The sequence below is a fragment of the Aethalodelphis obliquidens genome, unplaced genomic scaffold, assembly GCF_003676395.1.
Source record: "Aethalodelphis obliquidens isolate GAN/ISIS:26980383/991018 unplaced genomic scaffold, ASM367639v1 scaffold44, whole genome shotgun sequence".
Lineage (NCBI taxonomy): Eukaryota > Metazoa > Chordata > Mammalia > Artiodactyla > Delphinidae > Aethalodelphis > Aethalodelphis obliquidens.
In genome coordinates this window covers 12430912-12448648 of record NW_020837988.1, presented here as the reverse complement: position 1 = coordinate 12448648, position 17737 = coordinate 12430912, and the positions used below count along the sequence as shown (strand labels likewise).

General features: G+C 54.0%; 1 protein-coding gene across 2 annotated transcripts in view; it reads left to right on the top strand.

Annotated features, from left to right (window-relative positions):
• Positions 1–17737, top strand: part of OGFOD3 (2-oxoglutarate and iron dependent oxygenase domain containing 3) — a 19081-nt gene extending 1344 nt beyond the window's left edge. Inside the window, exons 2-9 of one of the 2 annotated variants that reach the window (XM_027081119.1) lie at positions 708–925; positions 3708–3783; positions 4914–4956; positions 7108–7172; positions 7728–7784; positions 8723–8876; positions 12173–12296; positions 15702–17737. In XM_027081119.1, the coding sequence (XP_026936920.1) occupies positions 708–925; positions 3708–3783; positions 4914–4956; positions 7108–7172; positions 7728–7784; positions 8723–8876; positions 12173–12296; positions 15702–15838 (874 nt within the window). In that variant the 3' untranslated portion in view covers positions 15839–17737. Of the gene's footprint in view, positions 1–707; positions 926–3707; positions 3784–4913; positions 4957–7107; positions 7173–7727; positions 7785–8722; positions 8877–12172; positions 12801–15701 lie in introns of those variants that run through there. The other variant, XM_027081118.1, reaches the window with a different exon arrangement.

The following is a 17737-nucleotide window of genomic DNA, read 5'->3' as shown; positions in this document are numbered from 1 at the left end:
CTCAGTTACACACACGTGAAAACACACATGCATGTACACAGACACACATATGCATGGTTATATACCACCCAAACACACATAGACACACGTGTGCACACACACACAGACACGCCTACAACTTCTGCACAGGCAGTGTGAATCCCACAGTTAACCCGGGTGGTACAGAAAGTGTCTTACTGCTGAATCATTTCTGTTGTACTTGTATTCTCTTTGTGGCTGGCTGGTGGTTTTAGTGAAGTGGGCTTGACTCATGCTTAACTTACTTCACATTGTGTGTGTGTGTGCACGCACGCATGCACAGGCATGTGCACTGGGACCATATGCATGGGGTTGTGGCAGTCATTTTTGGATGCAGGCAACGTGATCGGTGCCACAGACTCTGCCAGGACCTCGCAGACAGGTTCTCCATGGGCCTGGCCAGGCTGGGAGGAACACCAACAGGCAGTTCATCTTGTTGCCCTTGGGAGCAAGTGAGCCCTGTCTGGTCATATGGGGTGAGGGGCACGTTCCCCACCACATCCTCCCATGCTGGCGAGTGCCTCTGGATTGATTGAGAGTAGCTCTGACAGCAGCCAGCATGGGAACAGTTTAAGGCTATAACTAAGGGTGGGTGTGGTCTCTGGTCATTGTGGTCTCTGGTCATTGTGGTCTGCATTTTCAGCACATGCAGGTGCATTTGGGTGACCACAGCTGTTTTCTGTTCTCAGCACCAAGAGTGTCCGGGCGCCTCGGGATGTGTGGAAGAAGTGGCTGAGAGTTGCCGTCCTGGGGGCCTGCACCACGTTCGTTGCGCTCCTGCTCTGGGGCAGTCTGGGGGGTGATGACAGCATCACTGAGGTCCTAGCTCATCGAAGTGAGGTCCTGCCAGGCAGGTTCATTGAGGTGCCCTGCTCCGAGGACTATGACAGTCACCGAAGGTTTGAAGGTACATGATGCCGAGGTGATCCGGGAAAGAGCAGCATGTTAACATGGAATTCAGTGTGTTCAAAATGCGTCTTTTTTTGCTACAATGAATTGATGGGAATCAGGTTGAAAGTAGTGTGGGGGTGGCGTTGGGCAGGTGACCTTCCTCACCCCCCGCTGCTGCCCCCCCGTCCCCCCCCCCCGGTTGGTTAGCCCACACATGGACCCGGAAGTGTGGGTGTTTCAGGCCCTGCCTGTGCAGGGGCAGGCCCACTGGTCACTGCCCAGGCCTCATTGCCCAGGCCGTGGCCAGTGTTTCACTGAGGTCCCCCACACTGTGGGTGCCATCTGATGGAAGAGGCGGTTTGCCTGGAAGGATGTAACAGAACTGGGATGATAGTAATGAGCAAGTGGAACCCAGAAAAGGCATTTTCTGTCTTAGGGTGTTGTAACTGCAGAAGATGTTGCAACAGGGAACGTAGATACCAGAGGCCCTTCCCCCATGTCGTGTGCCCCATCCCAGCGCCTGACTCCTCTGCTCGAGGGCAGCAGTTTTAAAAACCTAACCAGAGTGACTGGGTTTTAAAGACAAAATTCAGTTTATTTTTCTCTTCAGAGCAATGCTTTGGACTTGAACCAAGAAAATATTGCTAAATCCTTCCACCAAGGGGCGCCATTGTGATGCACACAAGCTGGGTTTAGACGAAGGGAGGCAAAGACGCGCCCAGGGAATGGGGGCTGCCTTTCCCTTCAGGGGGTCAGGAAAGTGGATAGGTTCTGTTGTGGGCATGCTCTCTCTGTCTTGGTCAGCTTTTTCACTCTAAAGTCACAGCTTTTGAGAACGTATTTTTCCTACCCATTTAATAATTTATCAACGTTAAAAACTGTTGGAATGAGGTGGAGGGGGAGTTAGTGGAGACGGGTATGGGTTTTCAGTTGGGAAGATGAGAATGTTCCGGAGATGATGATGGGGATGGTTGTACAACAACGTGATCATAGTTAACGCCTCTGAACTGTACACTTTAAAATGGTTAAAATGGTAAATTTGGGGTTATATATATTTTACCAAAAAAAAAAAAATGGTGGAGTGTGCATTAAAGCCTCTGGACTCCCCATCCCTCGCCCCTCTCTCCTCCTGTAGCTGACAGGGGCTCCGCCTGCCCTGGGCCTGTGTGTCTGGGTGGTGTGTGTGCGTGTTTGCAGCGTGTGCACTCGTGTATGTGCACTGACATTGTCAGCCACTCACAACTCACTTTCTCACCAAATTATGCTTTTGATGCTCATTCACGTTGAGCCTATTGTGTCGCTGCTGGATTGTCTTCTTGAACTTCTGTCTCGCCGTCCCCAGTTACTGGGAACCGCGAGGCAGGGTCCCCACTGAGACTCTGGGTCTGGTGGCCGCTTCGCCGCCAGAGGTGTTTGAGGCGATGTCACTTGGTGCTTTTGTTGCCCCTGCATCTTCCTGGTGAAACTGTTCCTGTTATCAATCTTTTCCCCTCTCACAATTCTTTTGTGTTAAAATGTATTTGTTGACATGATGTCGCTCCCCAAGCTGTCTTTTGGTTATCGTTGTTTTTGCTTTTACCTTCAACTTTTATAAAAAGCATTTTTATGTCTTAATAAAAACACCTATATTAATATATTGTATTTAGCTCTGTGGAACTGAGGCACCCCTCCCCTAATGACCCCCACGTAGAAGTTTATTTTTCCCACATGATGAGACCCAGAAAAAGGCACCCCAGGCCAGCCTGGCTCCCTGTAAGCGCCCCAGGCCGAGCGCCCCATCTCTGCCACTCAGCATGTGGCTCACATGGTCCCAGGACAATCGCTCCACCTCCAGGCATGTTCCAGGCAGGAAGAGAGAAAGGAGGATGAAAGCTAAAGGTCAGCCAGCCCAGTGTGTCCTGAGAGTGTCCCAAGGCCAGGGGGTGGCCATGAGAGTGTCTCATCGGCCAGGACATATCCTAGGGCCCACCCAGTGCAAGGCAGCCAGCCTGCCCTTGGCGCCAGGATACCAGGGGCTTGCTAAGCTTGTCCATCTCTGGTGCTCTGCCTCATCCTGGCCCCATCTACCTGACCCTGGCCCTTTCCACCCTGACCCTGGCCTTGTCCACCCCAACCCAGTGGCAACCCTGGCCACTTTAACCCTGGTCCTGTCCACCCTGACCCTGGCCGTGTCCACCCTGGCCCTGTGCTCCCGACCCTGGCCACTTTCACCCCGACCCTGGCCCCATCCAAGCTCCCCCATCCTCCTCCCTCTAAGCAGCTCAGTCCTGGGTGCAGAGGCAGGAGGAAGCAGGGTAGAGTGTGTGGTGACCACCTTGGGGCAGCTTTGCCAGGCCCTGCAGAAGGACAGTGACTACAGTTGCAAGCACAGCTTTGGTCATCCAGGAGGCACTAGCCAATGGGTCTGGATCTGTGGTCAGTGATGGTTCTAGAATACCGTGGATGCCGCCTCTGGGCTGTTTTCTCAAGGGTGGGTAGAGTGTCAGCTGCTTCAGGAGTGACCCACCTGGTGTGGCGCTGCCAGGACCTACCCCCTTCCGGTGAGATGTGTGCGCTGCAGGGGCTCTGCTTGTACTGGAAAGTCACCGTTGCTTCTCTGAAATTCACATCTGACCGAGTGGCCTATATTTTATTTGCCAAACCTGCCCCCCTAATCCCATGGAAGGCAAGGCCCCATCCCACAAAATTCCGTTGTCCCTGGAGAGGGCCGCCCACAGGTGAGTCCTTGACAGCAGCGGGCAGCTCTTTAGTCGGGGTTCAGCGGGGTTGGCGTCTCATCCCAGCTCAACTCTCTCCAGGCTGCTCCCCGAGGAAGTGTGGCCGGGGCGTCAGCGATGCCATCATCACCAGGGACGAAGCCCGGAGGATTCGCAGGTACACGTGTCTCTGAGTTTCTGTCCTGAACGAGCAGGAGAGTGGGGCTGTGGGTGAAGCACAGGGAATTACTACTAAAAGGATGATTTAAAGAAATTCATTAGAATTCCCTAACAATTCCCCTTTGCACTTCCAAGGCAAAGAGGGGCTTTTCTGATTTCCAGGAGGAAAGGCTGTTGTCATCAGTGATGTGGTTGCTGACGGAACCTTCCAGAGGCCTGGGCCCTCTCCAGAGGCAGCAGTTCTGGCCCAGTGGGGAGGTTGAGGGGATGCTGTCCCGTCAGCCATTGAGGGGCCCAGCAGGTGCCTGTGTAAAGACAGTGTGTTCACCCAGCAGCCCCAGGCGGTCACTAGACTATTTTCGTCTCCTCTCCAAAACTGGTTGGGATAGCCCTCCTGCCTCCTAGCCGTGACTCATGACAGGGCAGGAAGTCTTACTCAGAAGTAGTTGGCACTGGATTCTTCCTTATTGTCTTTTAAAAACAAGATCTTGAAGCTCTGATTTTCCAACAAGGAGTTCAGACCCAAGCATGTGCCCAGTGGAGCAGCGTCTGGTCCGCATGCCGAGCTGTGTCTTGAGGGGAGATGTTCCTCCTGTTTCTAGATAACATTGTAGAGGCTGGTTGGGTGGGGAGGGTCCCTGGTGTGAGGGATGGATCCAGCCCCCAGTCAGTTTCCCGGGCGGCCATGAAGCATCTGTCAAAGGCACCAGAAGCCCCTGCATCTTTGGTGACGTGGGTGGTCCTGTGAGCTCCAGCACAGGCCACCATGTGGCCACTGCCTCCTGAGCTGGTGATTACAAAGGCTGCCCCCGCAGCCTGTGATGACAGGAGAGGGACCTTCCAGTCCAGAGGAACCCATTCAACTCAGCACCAGGTCTCTGAGCTAAAGATGGAAACTAAGCCCACTTGTCCCCAAGCTATGTCATACGTGGTTAAGGAGATGGTGACAAAATATTAACATTTACTCACTTAGCTTGAAAGTCAAGTCCTTTGGTCCAAATGTGATTTTTGTCATCAACATTAAGCAGTCTGTTAACGTTGTGCTAGTTGTGCTGGTTGATATGTGTCTAGATGTATCATAGATGATGCTGTTAACTGAATTCTGATTTAAGACGGTCTTCCCCACAGCATAGCTGAGAAGGGGCTGTCCCTGGGAGGATCGGACGGAGGGGTGAGTTGTGTGCCGTTCCTGCTTCGGTTTTCTTTTTACCCCTTTAACTTTGCTCTCCCTCCGAGGGGAAGGCGAGGGCACCGGGTGTTCAGGCCCTGCTCCTGGAAATGAAGTACCCCCTCCCTTCACAGGAGGGCTGCCTCGGATCACATCTTTGTGTCAGGCATCCTGGTTGGGGGCAGTGGGGGGAGGTCGTAGGCAGTGAGTGAACAGAGCAGGTGACGAGCAGGGGCCGACTGAGGAGGGTGACGGCCCTGGGAATGGGAGAGCCAGCACACGCAGGAGGAGCTGGTGGGAAACAGTGAGGACCATGCAAGGTGGAGGAGGCTCCCACAGGTGCTGCATGGGGACTGTCATCCACCAGGCGAGACTGCAGGGGGTCTAACAGTGGCCCCTGAAAGATGCATCCACCCAGAACTGTAAATGGGACCTTGCCTGGGAAAAGGGTCTTTGCAGATGTCATTAAGTTACGGGTCTCAAGATGAGATCTTCCTGGATTACCAGGATGGACCCTAAATCCAATGACAAGAGTCCTTGGAAGAGGAAGGCAGAGGGAGATTTGAGATTGAAGAGGAGGCCGTGTGAAGATGGAGGCAGAGGTGGAGTGATGTGGCACAAACCAAGGGACCCCTGGGACCACCAGAAGTCCAAAGATTCAAGGAAGGATCCTCCCCTGGCGCCTTTGGAAGGAGCGGGGCCCTGTCGACACCTTGATCTCGGCCTTCTGGCCTCCAGAGCTTGAGAGGATGAATTCCTGCTGTTTTAAGCCTACTGTTTACGGCAACCATGGGGAGCTTGGACAGGCCAATTCAGCTCTGCATCTCATCCGCTTCCTGGGCGGGCTTAGGAGTGCACCCCTGCGAGCACCTTACGTTGGCCGGAGTTCTCGTGTGGTCCCAAATGGGGATCTCCTCGCCTGGCATGTGGGCCCGTAGGAAGATCCACTCTCCTCTGCATAGTTTGGTGATTATCTTCATGAGTCTTTTATTCTGCAGGCTCTTTCCTCTTGAGATCTGAAAATTAAGCTTCTCCTTTTATTTTGGTTCAGTTCAGGGGAATATTTATTAAAAACCTATTCGTGCGTGGACTCATCTTTTGCCCGGCGCTCAGCATTTACTCGGGAAGTTGTCTTGCAATGAATCATCCAGGTTTGATACCTTTAAGTGCAGTTAACGTTTTTAAAGCCCAAATTGTGTTCAGACGAACCCCTGGGCTGATCGCTGCATCCATGAGAAAAGACACCCAGACAGGGTAGAGGTGGTCCGTGCTGGCGCCCACTCCCCTCTCAAGACGTGGGAAGGCCCCCCGGAGGCAGGGTGGGCAGGGATGGAAAACACTGGCTGTTCATTAAAGGGTTATGACCCAGCGATTCCACTCCTGGGCATTTACCCAGGAGAATAAGAGCATCTCCCACGATGAAATGCTGTCCCAGTGTCACAGCCACTTCATTTACAACAGCCCTAAGCTGGAAACAGCCCATGTGTCCATCTCCAGGTGAATGGACCAACAAGTGACTCCTCCCCAAATGATGGGTGCCCCTTGGCCATGAGACAGTGGGCAGCGGGTACTGCACCGACGTGAGGGAGTCACAGGGAGGCAACACTGAGTGAAAGGAGCCAGGCCAAGAGCGAAGTGCAGCTTCATGACTCCAGGGCCTCAGGTTCTAGAAAGTAACCAGCTGCTGTGGCAGAAGGCACCTGGGGAGGGGCAGGAGGGAGGGGTTGCAAAGGGTGCAAGGAAATTTGAGGTGATGGATGTGTTTCCTATCCTGGTAGTGATGGTGGTTTCACTGGTGCATGCCAGCATCAAAACTTACCAAACTGAACACTTTAACCAGGAGCAGGTCGTTGTGTGTTGGTTATACCACAGCAAAGCCGGGGGAAGGGCTTGTTCTTAGACCCATGGAGGAACTGTATCTGTGGACTGTTTTCAGAATTTTAGACCAGAGAGTCTCCATTCTTAGGGCAGGAGAGAAATATCCGCCGTCACACACCTTTGTCCAAACGTCTTGACACCCAGCCCATGTGCATCGTCGCCCTGACCCAGGTGTGCAAAGATGGGTCTCAGGAACACGTGTTTAACGTTGGTGGCTTTTAGAGCTCAGTCGCCTGCCAGGCAGCCCTCACGCCGCCCTGCCAACGTCTTTTCCAGGCGTCTATCCTGGACCTGCACTCGGGGGCCTTGTCTGTCGGGAAGCACTTTGTGAACCTGTACAGGTGAGAACCCCGGGGTCGGGGGTGGGGTGGGGTCTCTGCTCGTTTCTTAGCTGGAGACACCTGAGTGAGGCTTGCGTGTATGGATCAGAGCGGCTTCAAGTCTTGGGTAAATTGCGACGTTTGCCATCGGGCCGAGGCCAGATGAGGACTGGAAGGTGCAGCTCTTCCGAAGGGCGGGATCCTTGCCAGCTAGCTTCAGGGAACAGCTTAGTTAGGAATGGACCAAGGGGTGGGGCTGGAGGGAGAGGTGGGAGAGGTGAGCGGCAGGCCAGGCTCCTGAGAGCTGCCTCCTGAGAAGCTTTGATCCTCCCCGAGGGCCAGGAGAAGCAAGAGATTCCCCCAACCTTGATAAATGTCACCCCACCTGCCAGGTCCCTCCCTCCCACCCTCCTCCCTTTTATCACACAGTTATCACTGTAGAAGGAGCAGCTCCAAGATCATAAGGACCAGCTGGTTTTCAGGGACTTGCTGGTTAACTGGAGGAAAGGCTGAATTTAAAGGAAATAAGGAAACATTAATAAAACATCACATTTGTCAATACTCATTTTTTCACAGATACTTTGGGGATAAAATACAAACTATCTTCTCAGAAGAGGACTTCCAGTTGTACCGGTGAGGGAAGGAATGCCCAGGTCAGGAAGGGGGACGGTGGTGGCAGGGCTGGGAGTGCTGGGGTCAGTCCTGCAGAGAACTGGCCCTCAGGTTCCTGGGTGTGTACGTGATACCCTGTCCCACGTGTGCGGACCTGTGTGTGCATCTGTTCACCTTTCACCTTTGCCAGCCCTTGTCTTTCTGTAGTGTTACCGAACCCAGGTCCAGCTGCTCGCTGCTCGAAAGCCAATTCTTGAGAGACAAGTGTTGGTGGGGAAGGAAAGGTTGCTTTATTTCAGGGGCCAGCAACCGGGGGAGAGGGTGGACTCCTGTCTGAGAACCAACTCCTGATTGCTGCTCAGGGGACAGGGGCTTTTAAAGGGGAGTTTCAGGGTTGTATAGGCAGAGAGAGGGAGCAGAACAGCATAGTCAGTTCTGACAGTCAGCTTGAAACCAGTAATGTGGTCTGACCAGCGTCATCTTGGTTAAGTACAGTTAATCTTTAGTTCCAGAGTTTGTTCCCATTTCTCTGAGGCCAGTTCTCGGAATTGTGTGAAGTGGAGTAGCTTATGTCGTGGCTTCAATTCGGTCATCATGTAGTCATCCTCCTTCAGCCTGGTGGGGGCTTCAGTATCTGCAAAACAGCTCACAGGATATGGCTCAGAATATTATCTATAGCCCTTGAGGGGGAACTAAAGGTCCTTGACTTTGCTTAATGACTAAACTATTATTATTTGGTCTCGTTTGACTATTTTCCTTTGTTTCTGCATTTTCTCACTTCTCTGATTAAACTTATTCTTTGGCTAAAGTGTTTCCACAGACAAAAGGCAGGCTGAGAACATGGGGGTTGGGGGCAAGGACCAGAGGGTCCTGCTCCGTTTCAGTGTCACATGGTGCGGGCCCTATGGGCCCGGGGAGAATTCTTTCCTGTGTGGCTGACACCTGTGTCGTCTCGGCAGGGACCTGCGGCAGAAGGTCCAGCTGGCAATCGCCCAGGCATTTGGCATCAGCGCGTCCTTGTTGCACCTGACGAAGCCCACCTTCTTCTCCCGCATCAACAGCACGGCGGCCTGCACGGCTCATGACGAGTACTGGCACGCGCACGTGGACAAGGTGAGCGAACCTGGGGCTTGTCCACCACGGCCCAAGCTGGGTGCTGTCTGTTCACGTGGTCAGGGTTTTAGAAGTTTCCTCTCTCACTGATGAGGTCGAGGAGATAAGATTTGTTTCTCGCGTGATGAGGTGACAGAAGACTGTGACAAGCACATTACAGAACAGTGAGGGCCTGATGGGGACCATCCTTTGCTACTTGTTCCCACACGCAGAGCTGTCTCCACCTGAGCTGTGAGCTTCGTCGGATATAACCTGACCCGGCCTTGACTGACCTGGCCTTTCTGTCGTGTGGTCTCTCCTCGGGCCTGCGTCCCGCACCCTGCCCAGGAGGCCCCCTTCTTCCCACTTTTCACCTTTCCTTGGGAAGATTTCTCGACCACTCCAGATTCTGCAAATTCCCCTTTCTTGATCTCTTGCTGTTCCCTAGACACAGTGGCGCCTAATCAATCTGCGGTCCTGGTCAGCCACAGCTGAAGCCCTCTCCCGCCTGCATTGCAGCCACTGCCCCGCCCCACTCAGCCAGCACACGCAGCGTGGCGCCAGGGGACGGTTGGCCACGGAAACGTCTGAGGGCTGTTGGCGGTCACCCCAGCCGCGGGTGTGCTCAGGTGACCCAGATAATCTCTGTGTTGCTTGACCCTGGAACACAGGAAGCGAAGTGAAAAGTAAGCAGAGGGTTTGGGCAGAAGCTCGCAGGTTGGGCTTCTGCCTGAAGTTCAGTCAGATACGCATGTGTTTATTTCATCTCGACTGTCTGAGCTCAGTGGAGGAGGGGAGCACGTAAGTGTGGTTAGTGAGATTGAGGAACCCAGTATTTAATTAAATTAACTTAAATTGAAGTAGCTTTATGTGGCCAGTGGCTTGTCTGAGCCAGTGCAGCTTGGAGGGCTCGATGGAACTCGGGTTGGAAGTGTGGGCTTCACCCTAAGGGGGAGTACAGTGTCTGCTCGTTCTCTTCCCATGGGCTTAAGGTTGATCAGTGGGTTCGGTCTGATCCATCCACGATCAAGCCTCCTGTCCACCCTCACTTCATGGCTCTAGCAGCCATTGACCCATTGATAACCATTGCCCAGGTGCATTATTTCATTAGGGGACCAGGACCGAGACCTTCAGTATAAGATCATCGTAGATATTGCAGAGGGAAAAACAGGGTTTTATGGGGTTGAGGGCAAAGACGACGTGTGTGGAGGACAGACAGGTTCGCACAGCAAGGAGCCTCATGCGTGGGACGGAGTCCGGAGAATTTCCCTGCAACGAAGGAAGAGCAGCCCTCCATGTACCAGGAAGTGTGGGTTCAGGAAAGACAACACTGAATGTAGCCTGGTTTGGTGATCCAGCTTCAAAGGAAGAAAGATAAGGAAGAAATTCTTCAGGCAGAGAAAACGAGTCAACAGTGACCAGTGGGGTAGCCTCAGACATCTCAGAGCCAGGAGACCTTGGGACAGGGTCTACAGGACCAGGGTGGCTATAACAGCCAAGGGGTCACTCACGCATGGACACAGCAAAAAGACGTACTCGCACAAGGGGACCCCATGCATCTGCTCCTTCCCTTGAAGCTCTCCAGCCTCTAGCTCAGGACAGCTCAGGCCCCGCTGGCCTCTGCCATCCCATCACCTGCCATTACCTGCCTCCTTCCCAGGTCACTGTGTTCATGTGGGTTTGGGGTGGTTCTTTTGCAGAATCTGAGCTGGGTGGGTAGGAGAGGGTCAGGCTCCTGGACACCCCCCGCCCCCGGGTCTCTTTTATGTTTTATACAGGTAGTGGACATGAGGTTCACTGCTGAAGCGATTCAGAAGCACTGCCCTGGGCTGTTCTCAGGTTTAGGTCACTTTGATGTTTGTTTGGTGCCCTGATGCTGGATAAGGGGCCCCTAAGTGGGGTCTTGGTGGGGGAGGTGGAGGGAGCTCAGGTCTGTGTAGAAAGTCCAGTCCCACAGATGGCATGGTACTGAGTTCATGAGAAGGTGACAGGGACTCAGTCACCTTGGCAGGCTTGCTGCCTCTCCCTCCTGGTCAGCCCACCCTCTCTCAGGAGATGACCACTGTCACGGTGATGGTGGTCTAGCTGGTTGCAGGGGGAGCGGGGCTTTTGGACTTTTTGAGCCTTGATCAAATGTGTTATGGATATTGACCTGGGGCTTCTGTGTACCGCTCCCATGGTGCCTACAGGCGTCAGTAAAATCATTTAAGAATCTATTCCTAAACACAGGAGCCTTGGGCTGTGCGATAGGGCACTGGTAGGATGACTTTGGGCTGCTGTCCTCGGACTCTTTCATTCTTCCTTATCTCTTATCCCAGTCTTACTAATTGAATGATTCCTCAGGCTGGGAGCTGTTATCATGTGATTAAAATTCCTTGTACATGCAAGTCACTATCTTTGCGTGGAAAAAAAAAAATAGCCTATCTCACTGATTCCCTCTAATAAGTAGGTGCTAATTTGTATGAGTTCTTATGTCCTTGGAAACAACACCTGCTTCACATATTACAGACAGCAAACTCCTCTATCTCACATTGAAATCAAGCTCTTCATGTGGCACCCCTTACCTATAGTAAGTCCTGAAGATCCACAGATGGGACAACTATCCGGCCACCTCCCGTCCCGGACTTCAAGGGGTCCTTGGGAAACAAATGATAGTGCCTCCTGTTTACATTATATCCAGGCCCAGAGGGTCCACGCTCCTATGAGCCCAGAGCACAGATTTCACCCCCCATCCCCTGCTTTCCACCGCCCATGCCATCTTCCAAAAGAATGTCCACGCAAAGAGGACCAGACAGGAAAGGACAGACAGTGTAGCGTGGGCACTGGGTGGTGGTGGTGGGGAGTTAGTGTTTAATGGGAACAGAGTTTCAGTTTGGGAGGTTGAAGAGTTCTGGCGATGGTCGGTGGGGGTGGGTGCACAGCAGTGTGAATGTGCTTAGTGCCCCTGAGCTGTGCACTCAACGATGGGTAAAGTGGTCAATTGTATGGTTTGTGTATTCTACCACAATTTAAAAGAAAGCTTGGGGTGCCCACATCTGGAGAAGGAGCGGAAGCACCACCTTTGCTCCCTGTGCTGACGCGGGAGGGTCCTATTGGTGGGTGGGTGGGTGGCGTGGCGGCCCTGGGGCTCACGCGTGTGGGCTTCTTGGCGTGGGCTGCGCCTCTGACTGTGCGGGAACCAGGCAGGACCGCACGCCTGTGCTCAGCAGAGGGTTTTCTGTAGTTGGGAGGCAGAGCGAGGCCTGGGTCTGTCCCTCCCTGAGGAGCGTGTCCTCCCACAAGCAGACGGTGACACGCCCTCACGCTCTGCCCCGCAGGTGACCTACGGCTCCTTCGACTACACATCGCTGCTGTACCTCTCCGACTACCTGGATGACTTCGGTGGTGGGCGGTTTGTGTTCATGGAGGAGGGGGCCAACAAGACGGTGGAGCCGAGAGCAGGTAGGACTCATGGGCGGGCGTTTCCCGGGATGCAGCGTTTACGGTGTGTCCAGTGTGTCCATGGAGCACATTCGTCAGAGGAGGAAGTGGGCGTGGCCACGGTCACTGAGTCACTGCGGAGTGAGTTCCCAGAGCCAGCCCCCACTCCATCCCCTGTAGTGACTCAGAAGCTTAAGACAGACGGATGAGGCAGTGATCCTCACCTAATGTTGGTAAACCACACCCGACCTGGTGGTCCCAGAGCTCCCGCTGCCCCCAGCCCAGCTCGGACACTCAGTGCTGCTCAGTGAGCATGTGTGGAGCGAGGAAGCGTCCCCTCTCCTCCCCAGGTTTTGGGGTGGGGAGGGGCGGGGATCCCCCAGGGGCTTCCTGAGGGGCAGCCCAGGCCCCGGCCCAGCCCCAGATGAGACTCAGAGACAGAGCCAGGCCATTTGGCTCCGGCCTGGGCACCTCGACTGTGCAGCACCACTCACCTGCTGCCGTGGCTCACCCGACCCCACTGCGTCACCCTGCTTACTGGGTGTGTAGCTGTGTCCGCTTCCGCCTGGCAGCAGGCAGCTCAAACCAATGAGGCTGTCCACCTGTGTTGGTTTAGAATGTTCCCGTCAGCCATGAGGCGGTCCTGCAAGCCACTGAGTCCAAATGCTCCTTGCAGTAGCGCTGAATCCACGCAGAAGTGGCTTGGACATCAGGAGGTGTAGAAAGGAAGTTAAACAGCTCAGGACTGGCTCTCTTCCCTCAGGGGGTGAGTGCTGGAGGGGGGCAGACCCAGGCGCAGGTCAGTGGGCAGGAGGGGCTCAGAACGCCCTGCAGCTCCAAGGCTTTAATGGACCAAGAGCCAGAGAAGCTGCTGGTGCTAAGGCTGGGGGTCACATGTCACGTGCTTCTGGGAGGTGTCCAGGAATGCTTGTGGACTAAGAGGAGAAATGCAGGTGGGTTCCAAAAACGGAGATGACTGTATTTTTGGTTACTAAGTTGCCGAGCTAAATCCTGCTTTAAAGAAGTGGGTGATAATCTAATAGCTGTTTACTGAAGAAAATAAAAAGCCAGAAAGCACTGTTCATGAATGCCGAAAGTTTCACGTTTCTGGGGTTGGGTGGGCCGTCGCCTCCGTGTGAGTGTTACGCCTTGTGGGGTGAGTTACCAGCGCTGGCCTGCTGGTCACTGCGCGGGTGGTGATTTCATGCCAACAGTGTCCTCCTGGTTCTGATGACTGGCGGCCTGCCCTCGGGTTCTTCCTGGTGTTTGTGTCGTGCCCGTCATTGTGTTGATCACTCTGGACTTGGGAGCTGTCAGAATAGGTGTGGGGCTTAACTACTGGTGCATTAAAAAGGAAAGAAGGTCTTAGGCAAGATTGTGAGCCCTTGCGGGCCTTTCCTCAACAAGCTATCACGTTGACGTTGGGTTGGGTCAGCAGATTGCCGTTCCGGGTCAACAGGACGAGAGTCACTAACTCTGTCCCATCCGCACAGACGTCACCGGGAGCCTGGCGTTTGGCGGGGAGCGTGATGCAGCTGCTCTGACAGGCTGTGCCAAAGAGGTTATCATTTTCCCTAGAAGAGTTCATTCTCTCTTATGGAAATTAACAGGAAAATATGCTGAATGTTTTCAGTTTTCCCACTTACTTTCCAGAGCCCTCCGTCCCCTCCTGTGCATCCAGGTTTCCAACAGGTACATTCCCCTTCCGCCTCAGCATTTCTTGGAGTGCAGGTCTGCTGGTGATGGTTTTTCTGAAAATGTCCTTATTTCACCCTTTTTTCTAAAAGATATTTTCACTGGATGTGAAATTCTGGATTGGTGGGTTTTTTTCCTTTTTCTTTAAAAGCATCATCCCTTTCCTCTGGCTCCCCTGTTGCTGTCACCGCTGTCACTGCCCCATAGTAGCTGCCTCTTTGCTCTGCCACCTCCAGGATGTTCTCTAATCTCTGGTTTCATCAGTTTGACTATGATGTGCCTCAGTGTGGAGTTGTTTGTATTTATCCCACTTGGAGTATTTATCCTGCTAAGCTTATTGGATTAAAAGTCAAAGTTTCGTCACATTAGGGAAAGTGTTGGTCATTATTTCTTCAGATCGCCTTTTCCTGCCCCAGTATGAACCCCTCCTCTCTCCGAGGCTCCAACATGAATGGTGGACGGTTTCCTATTGTCCCACAGGCCACGAGGAGCTTCACTTTTCCTCAGTCCTTTTCTTCTCTGTTCTTTGGTGCCTCTGTTTGCAAAGTGTGCAGAAATGCTGGGGTGTGGGGGGGGCGCCCAGAGACCCCCACTCTTGCTGTAAGTCGGCGACATTTGATAACTGTGTCTGCAGTGGGGTGGCGACAGAGGCGTGCACAGATGGCGTGGATGGGCAGACGGGCCTGGCTACGTGTCTGAGGTCTCAGGTGTGACTAAAAGTGGAAAGACTGAGGACAAAACGTCCTTTAGCAACGTGAGCCTCAGAAAGTGGCGTGACTCCAGATTGCTCTGGGAAAGAGTGTTTCCTTCAGGTCAGGGGCGGCCTGGCTGGTGCAGAGGAGGGTCTGAGTTCTTGGTGTCCCCGGGCCCCCATGCAGAGGTTTCCGTGTGTCACACGATTTCTTTTGCTCCCTTGTTTCCGGGCAGAGCACGGTTCTCTGTTTACAACCAGAAAGCAGCAGACTCTGGGGTAGACTTTTCTCCTCTCTCAAAGATTTAGCAGTTGAGTTCCTGGCAGTGACCTTTTGAAGAGAAATGAAGTTGTCATGGGACATTTGGGGCAGGGCCGTGTGGCGGTGACGCGGCGCCTACAGGATCCCGGGGCTCCTCCCACACGATTCTGTAACGGTCAACTCGTTTGTCCTAAAAAATCTATGGTGGGTGTATGAGACCAGTTAAATATGGAAGCCCATAAACACGGGGTTCTCTGAACACAGGTGGGTGGAGGACCCCTGCTCCAGGACGCTCGGAAGCCGCCTCCCGAGTCCTGTCTTTAGCTGCCCTGGAGGGAGCTACAGGCGCTGGGTGTCTGTCTCGACACGCCTTCCCTGATCCGTTGCCAAAACATTGTCATCACCTCGCAGGGTTTGGTTTTGTTTCATGTGTGATTAGAAATAAGATCATAAAAAAAAAAAAAAAGAAAGAAGATCATAAGGTGGGCCTGAGGAGGTCACATGGCTTGTAGAGGCCCCTGGGGGTGGCAGCAGGGCCTCACCCCAAGTCCAGGTTGCCCCACAAAGAGCCCGCGGAGGCTGGGCTGGGTGCTTGGGGTGCCCTTCGTCCTGTGCGAGGGCTCTCCTGCTGGTTTGTCTCCAACCCCCGCCTTCCTGCATCAGCTGTTTCTCCAGCCTGCCCGGTTGGTCGTGTTGCTGCATTGGCCTAAACACAGGTCCTCTGAGGCCCGGCCACACATATGGCCTTGAAGTCATGCTCTGCTCTCCTCTCTCCTAGGTCGGGTGTCCTTCTTCACCTCGGGGTCTGAGAACCTGCACCGGGTGGAGAAGGTTCACTGGGGCACCCGCTACGCCATCACCATCGCCTTCACCTGCGACCCTGACCATGGCATCGCGGACCCAACATTCACATAGCCCCGGGAGGCCTGTCCAGCAGCCCTGCAGGGAAGCAGCCATGCTGGCCACACACCCCTTCCCTCTCGCTCAGCCCATTTCCACTGAACAAGGTGCCTTACGAATCATCCTGAATTTTGATTTGCTAACATTTGATCATTTTTCAACTGTGAGTAAATGGAGGGAACCAGTTTCCCCTCACAGGCATCAGCGTTGGCTTTGCTATGCTGATGTGGGGCCCGGGAGCTGGCAGGGCCAACATGCCCTCCTTTTCTCAGGAAGGGATCCCGTGCCCGGGGTGGAATCCCCGTTTGTCAGCAGACAGAGTGTCATTACCCGGCCACTGGAGACTGACTTAAGTGTGGATGAAGCTGAGTGGGGCCAGCAGCCTCCACTCGGGGAACCAGAATCAGCATTATGGCACCTTGGAGAAGGTTCTGGGGGCAGGCGGCTCTGGGAACAGCAGCTGGAGGGCTGATACTGCTGGATTCTGGGTGGAGGCGAACATCTGATGTTCTGGCGACTCTGGGCAGAGCCCCCAACACTGCTGGCCACTGAGAGTCACCCTGGCACCATGTTCATGCCAGGCTGGGCTCTGCCCCATCACCAGACAGGGTCCCTGACACAAGGTCCGAGGGTGTTCCCAGCGTGGCCATCCGCAGCTCGCCTGGGGCCTTCTGCCAAGCTGAGGGTCCGTCTGCTCAGGTTCAGGTCTTAGCAACCCTCTTCTCGTCCTGGAGCTGTCCATGCGTTTTACATAAAAGTAACAGGGGAGCCAGGAATAGTAAATAAACTGGTCATGGGGGAAGCCTGGGTAGCGCGGCCCCAAGATAAGGGCAGCATGTCCATCAGTTGGCTTCTGCCAGGGTCGGGCAAGGTCCCAGGGCCGCCCCACAAAGCAACTGGCCTGGGGTTTGGGCATCTTCTGGGAGAACAGCTGATCACCCGCTGTGAGTGCAAAGGGATCCCCAGAAATGGCTCTGGGAGCAGGACTCTCCCGGCCACCCTGACCCAGGAGCCTCAACACTTTCCCCTTCGCCCACCCAGCATGGACCTGTGGACACGGCCACCGCAGCCCCACATGCTCCCCACACTCTGCAGTCACAGGGCTGCTTGGGCTCATACAGAAAGGGGCAGCATTCCTGGACCCTGGGATGAGCCATTTGCGTGGCACCTGAGGAGGCTCCATGAGGGTCTGGAAGCCAGGACCCCTGGGTCCGCCCCTTGGTTTGCCGGGTGTCCCTTCTGCACCGTGGTGATGATATGCGTGTCTCAGGGCTGTAGGGGCCGAGCTTCCACGTGCAGACAGTGGCTTGGGATCTGCTCCCTTTTGGGTCATGGTTGCAGTTTCCAGAAAGGCAGGGCCACCACCCACATGATGGCCTGGATCGTGGTTCCTGTTTTTAAAGGACTTTGGGCAGATCTGGGAAGGATGAAGCCCACGCTCTGGGTGGCGGGCAGGGCTGACCTTAGGGTTGGCGATGCTCTGGGGACACTGTCTCTAGGCTGGACCAGCCGGCCTCAGTCCTGTGCAGGAAAAGCTACCCCCTCCCATCCAGGTTGTCCTCTGGCTTCTCCTGTCTTGGCTTTTCAAAGGTTTGTTGCTCTGGTCTCAGGTTGAGATGCGAATTCCGACAGGAAAGCCCCGTGCAGGCCTCACTTTGTTCCGTAACCTTCACGTTATCTGAATGACGCCTTACCCTCGGCGTGAGGATGGGCAGACGTTCTCGGGTATTCCACAGCCCACTTGGCCACTCACTACATCTAAGGAGCGGGGGGGTCTGATGGTTTAGTTGTGGTTAAAGTGCTTTGGAAATAAGTAAGTTATTGGTTTTAATTGACATTCTTTGCTACTTTTCCTGTTCATAATCATCACAGAGGTACTTGGACAAAGAAATAAAGATATTTGGGCAAAAGCAA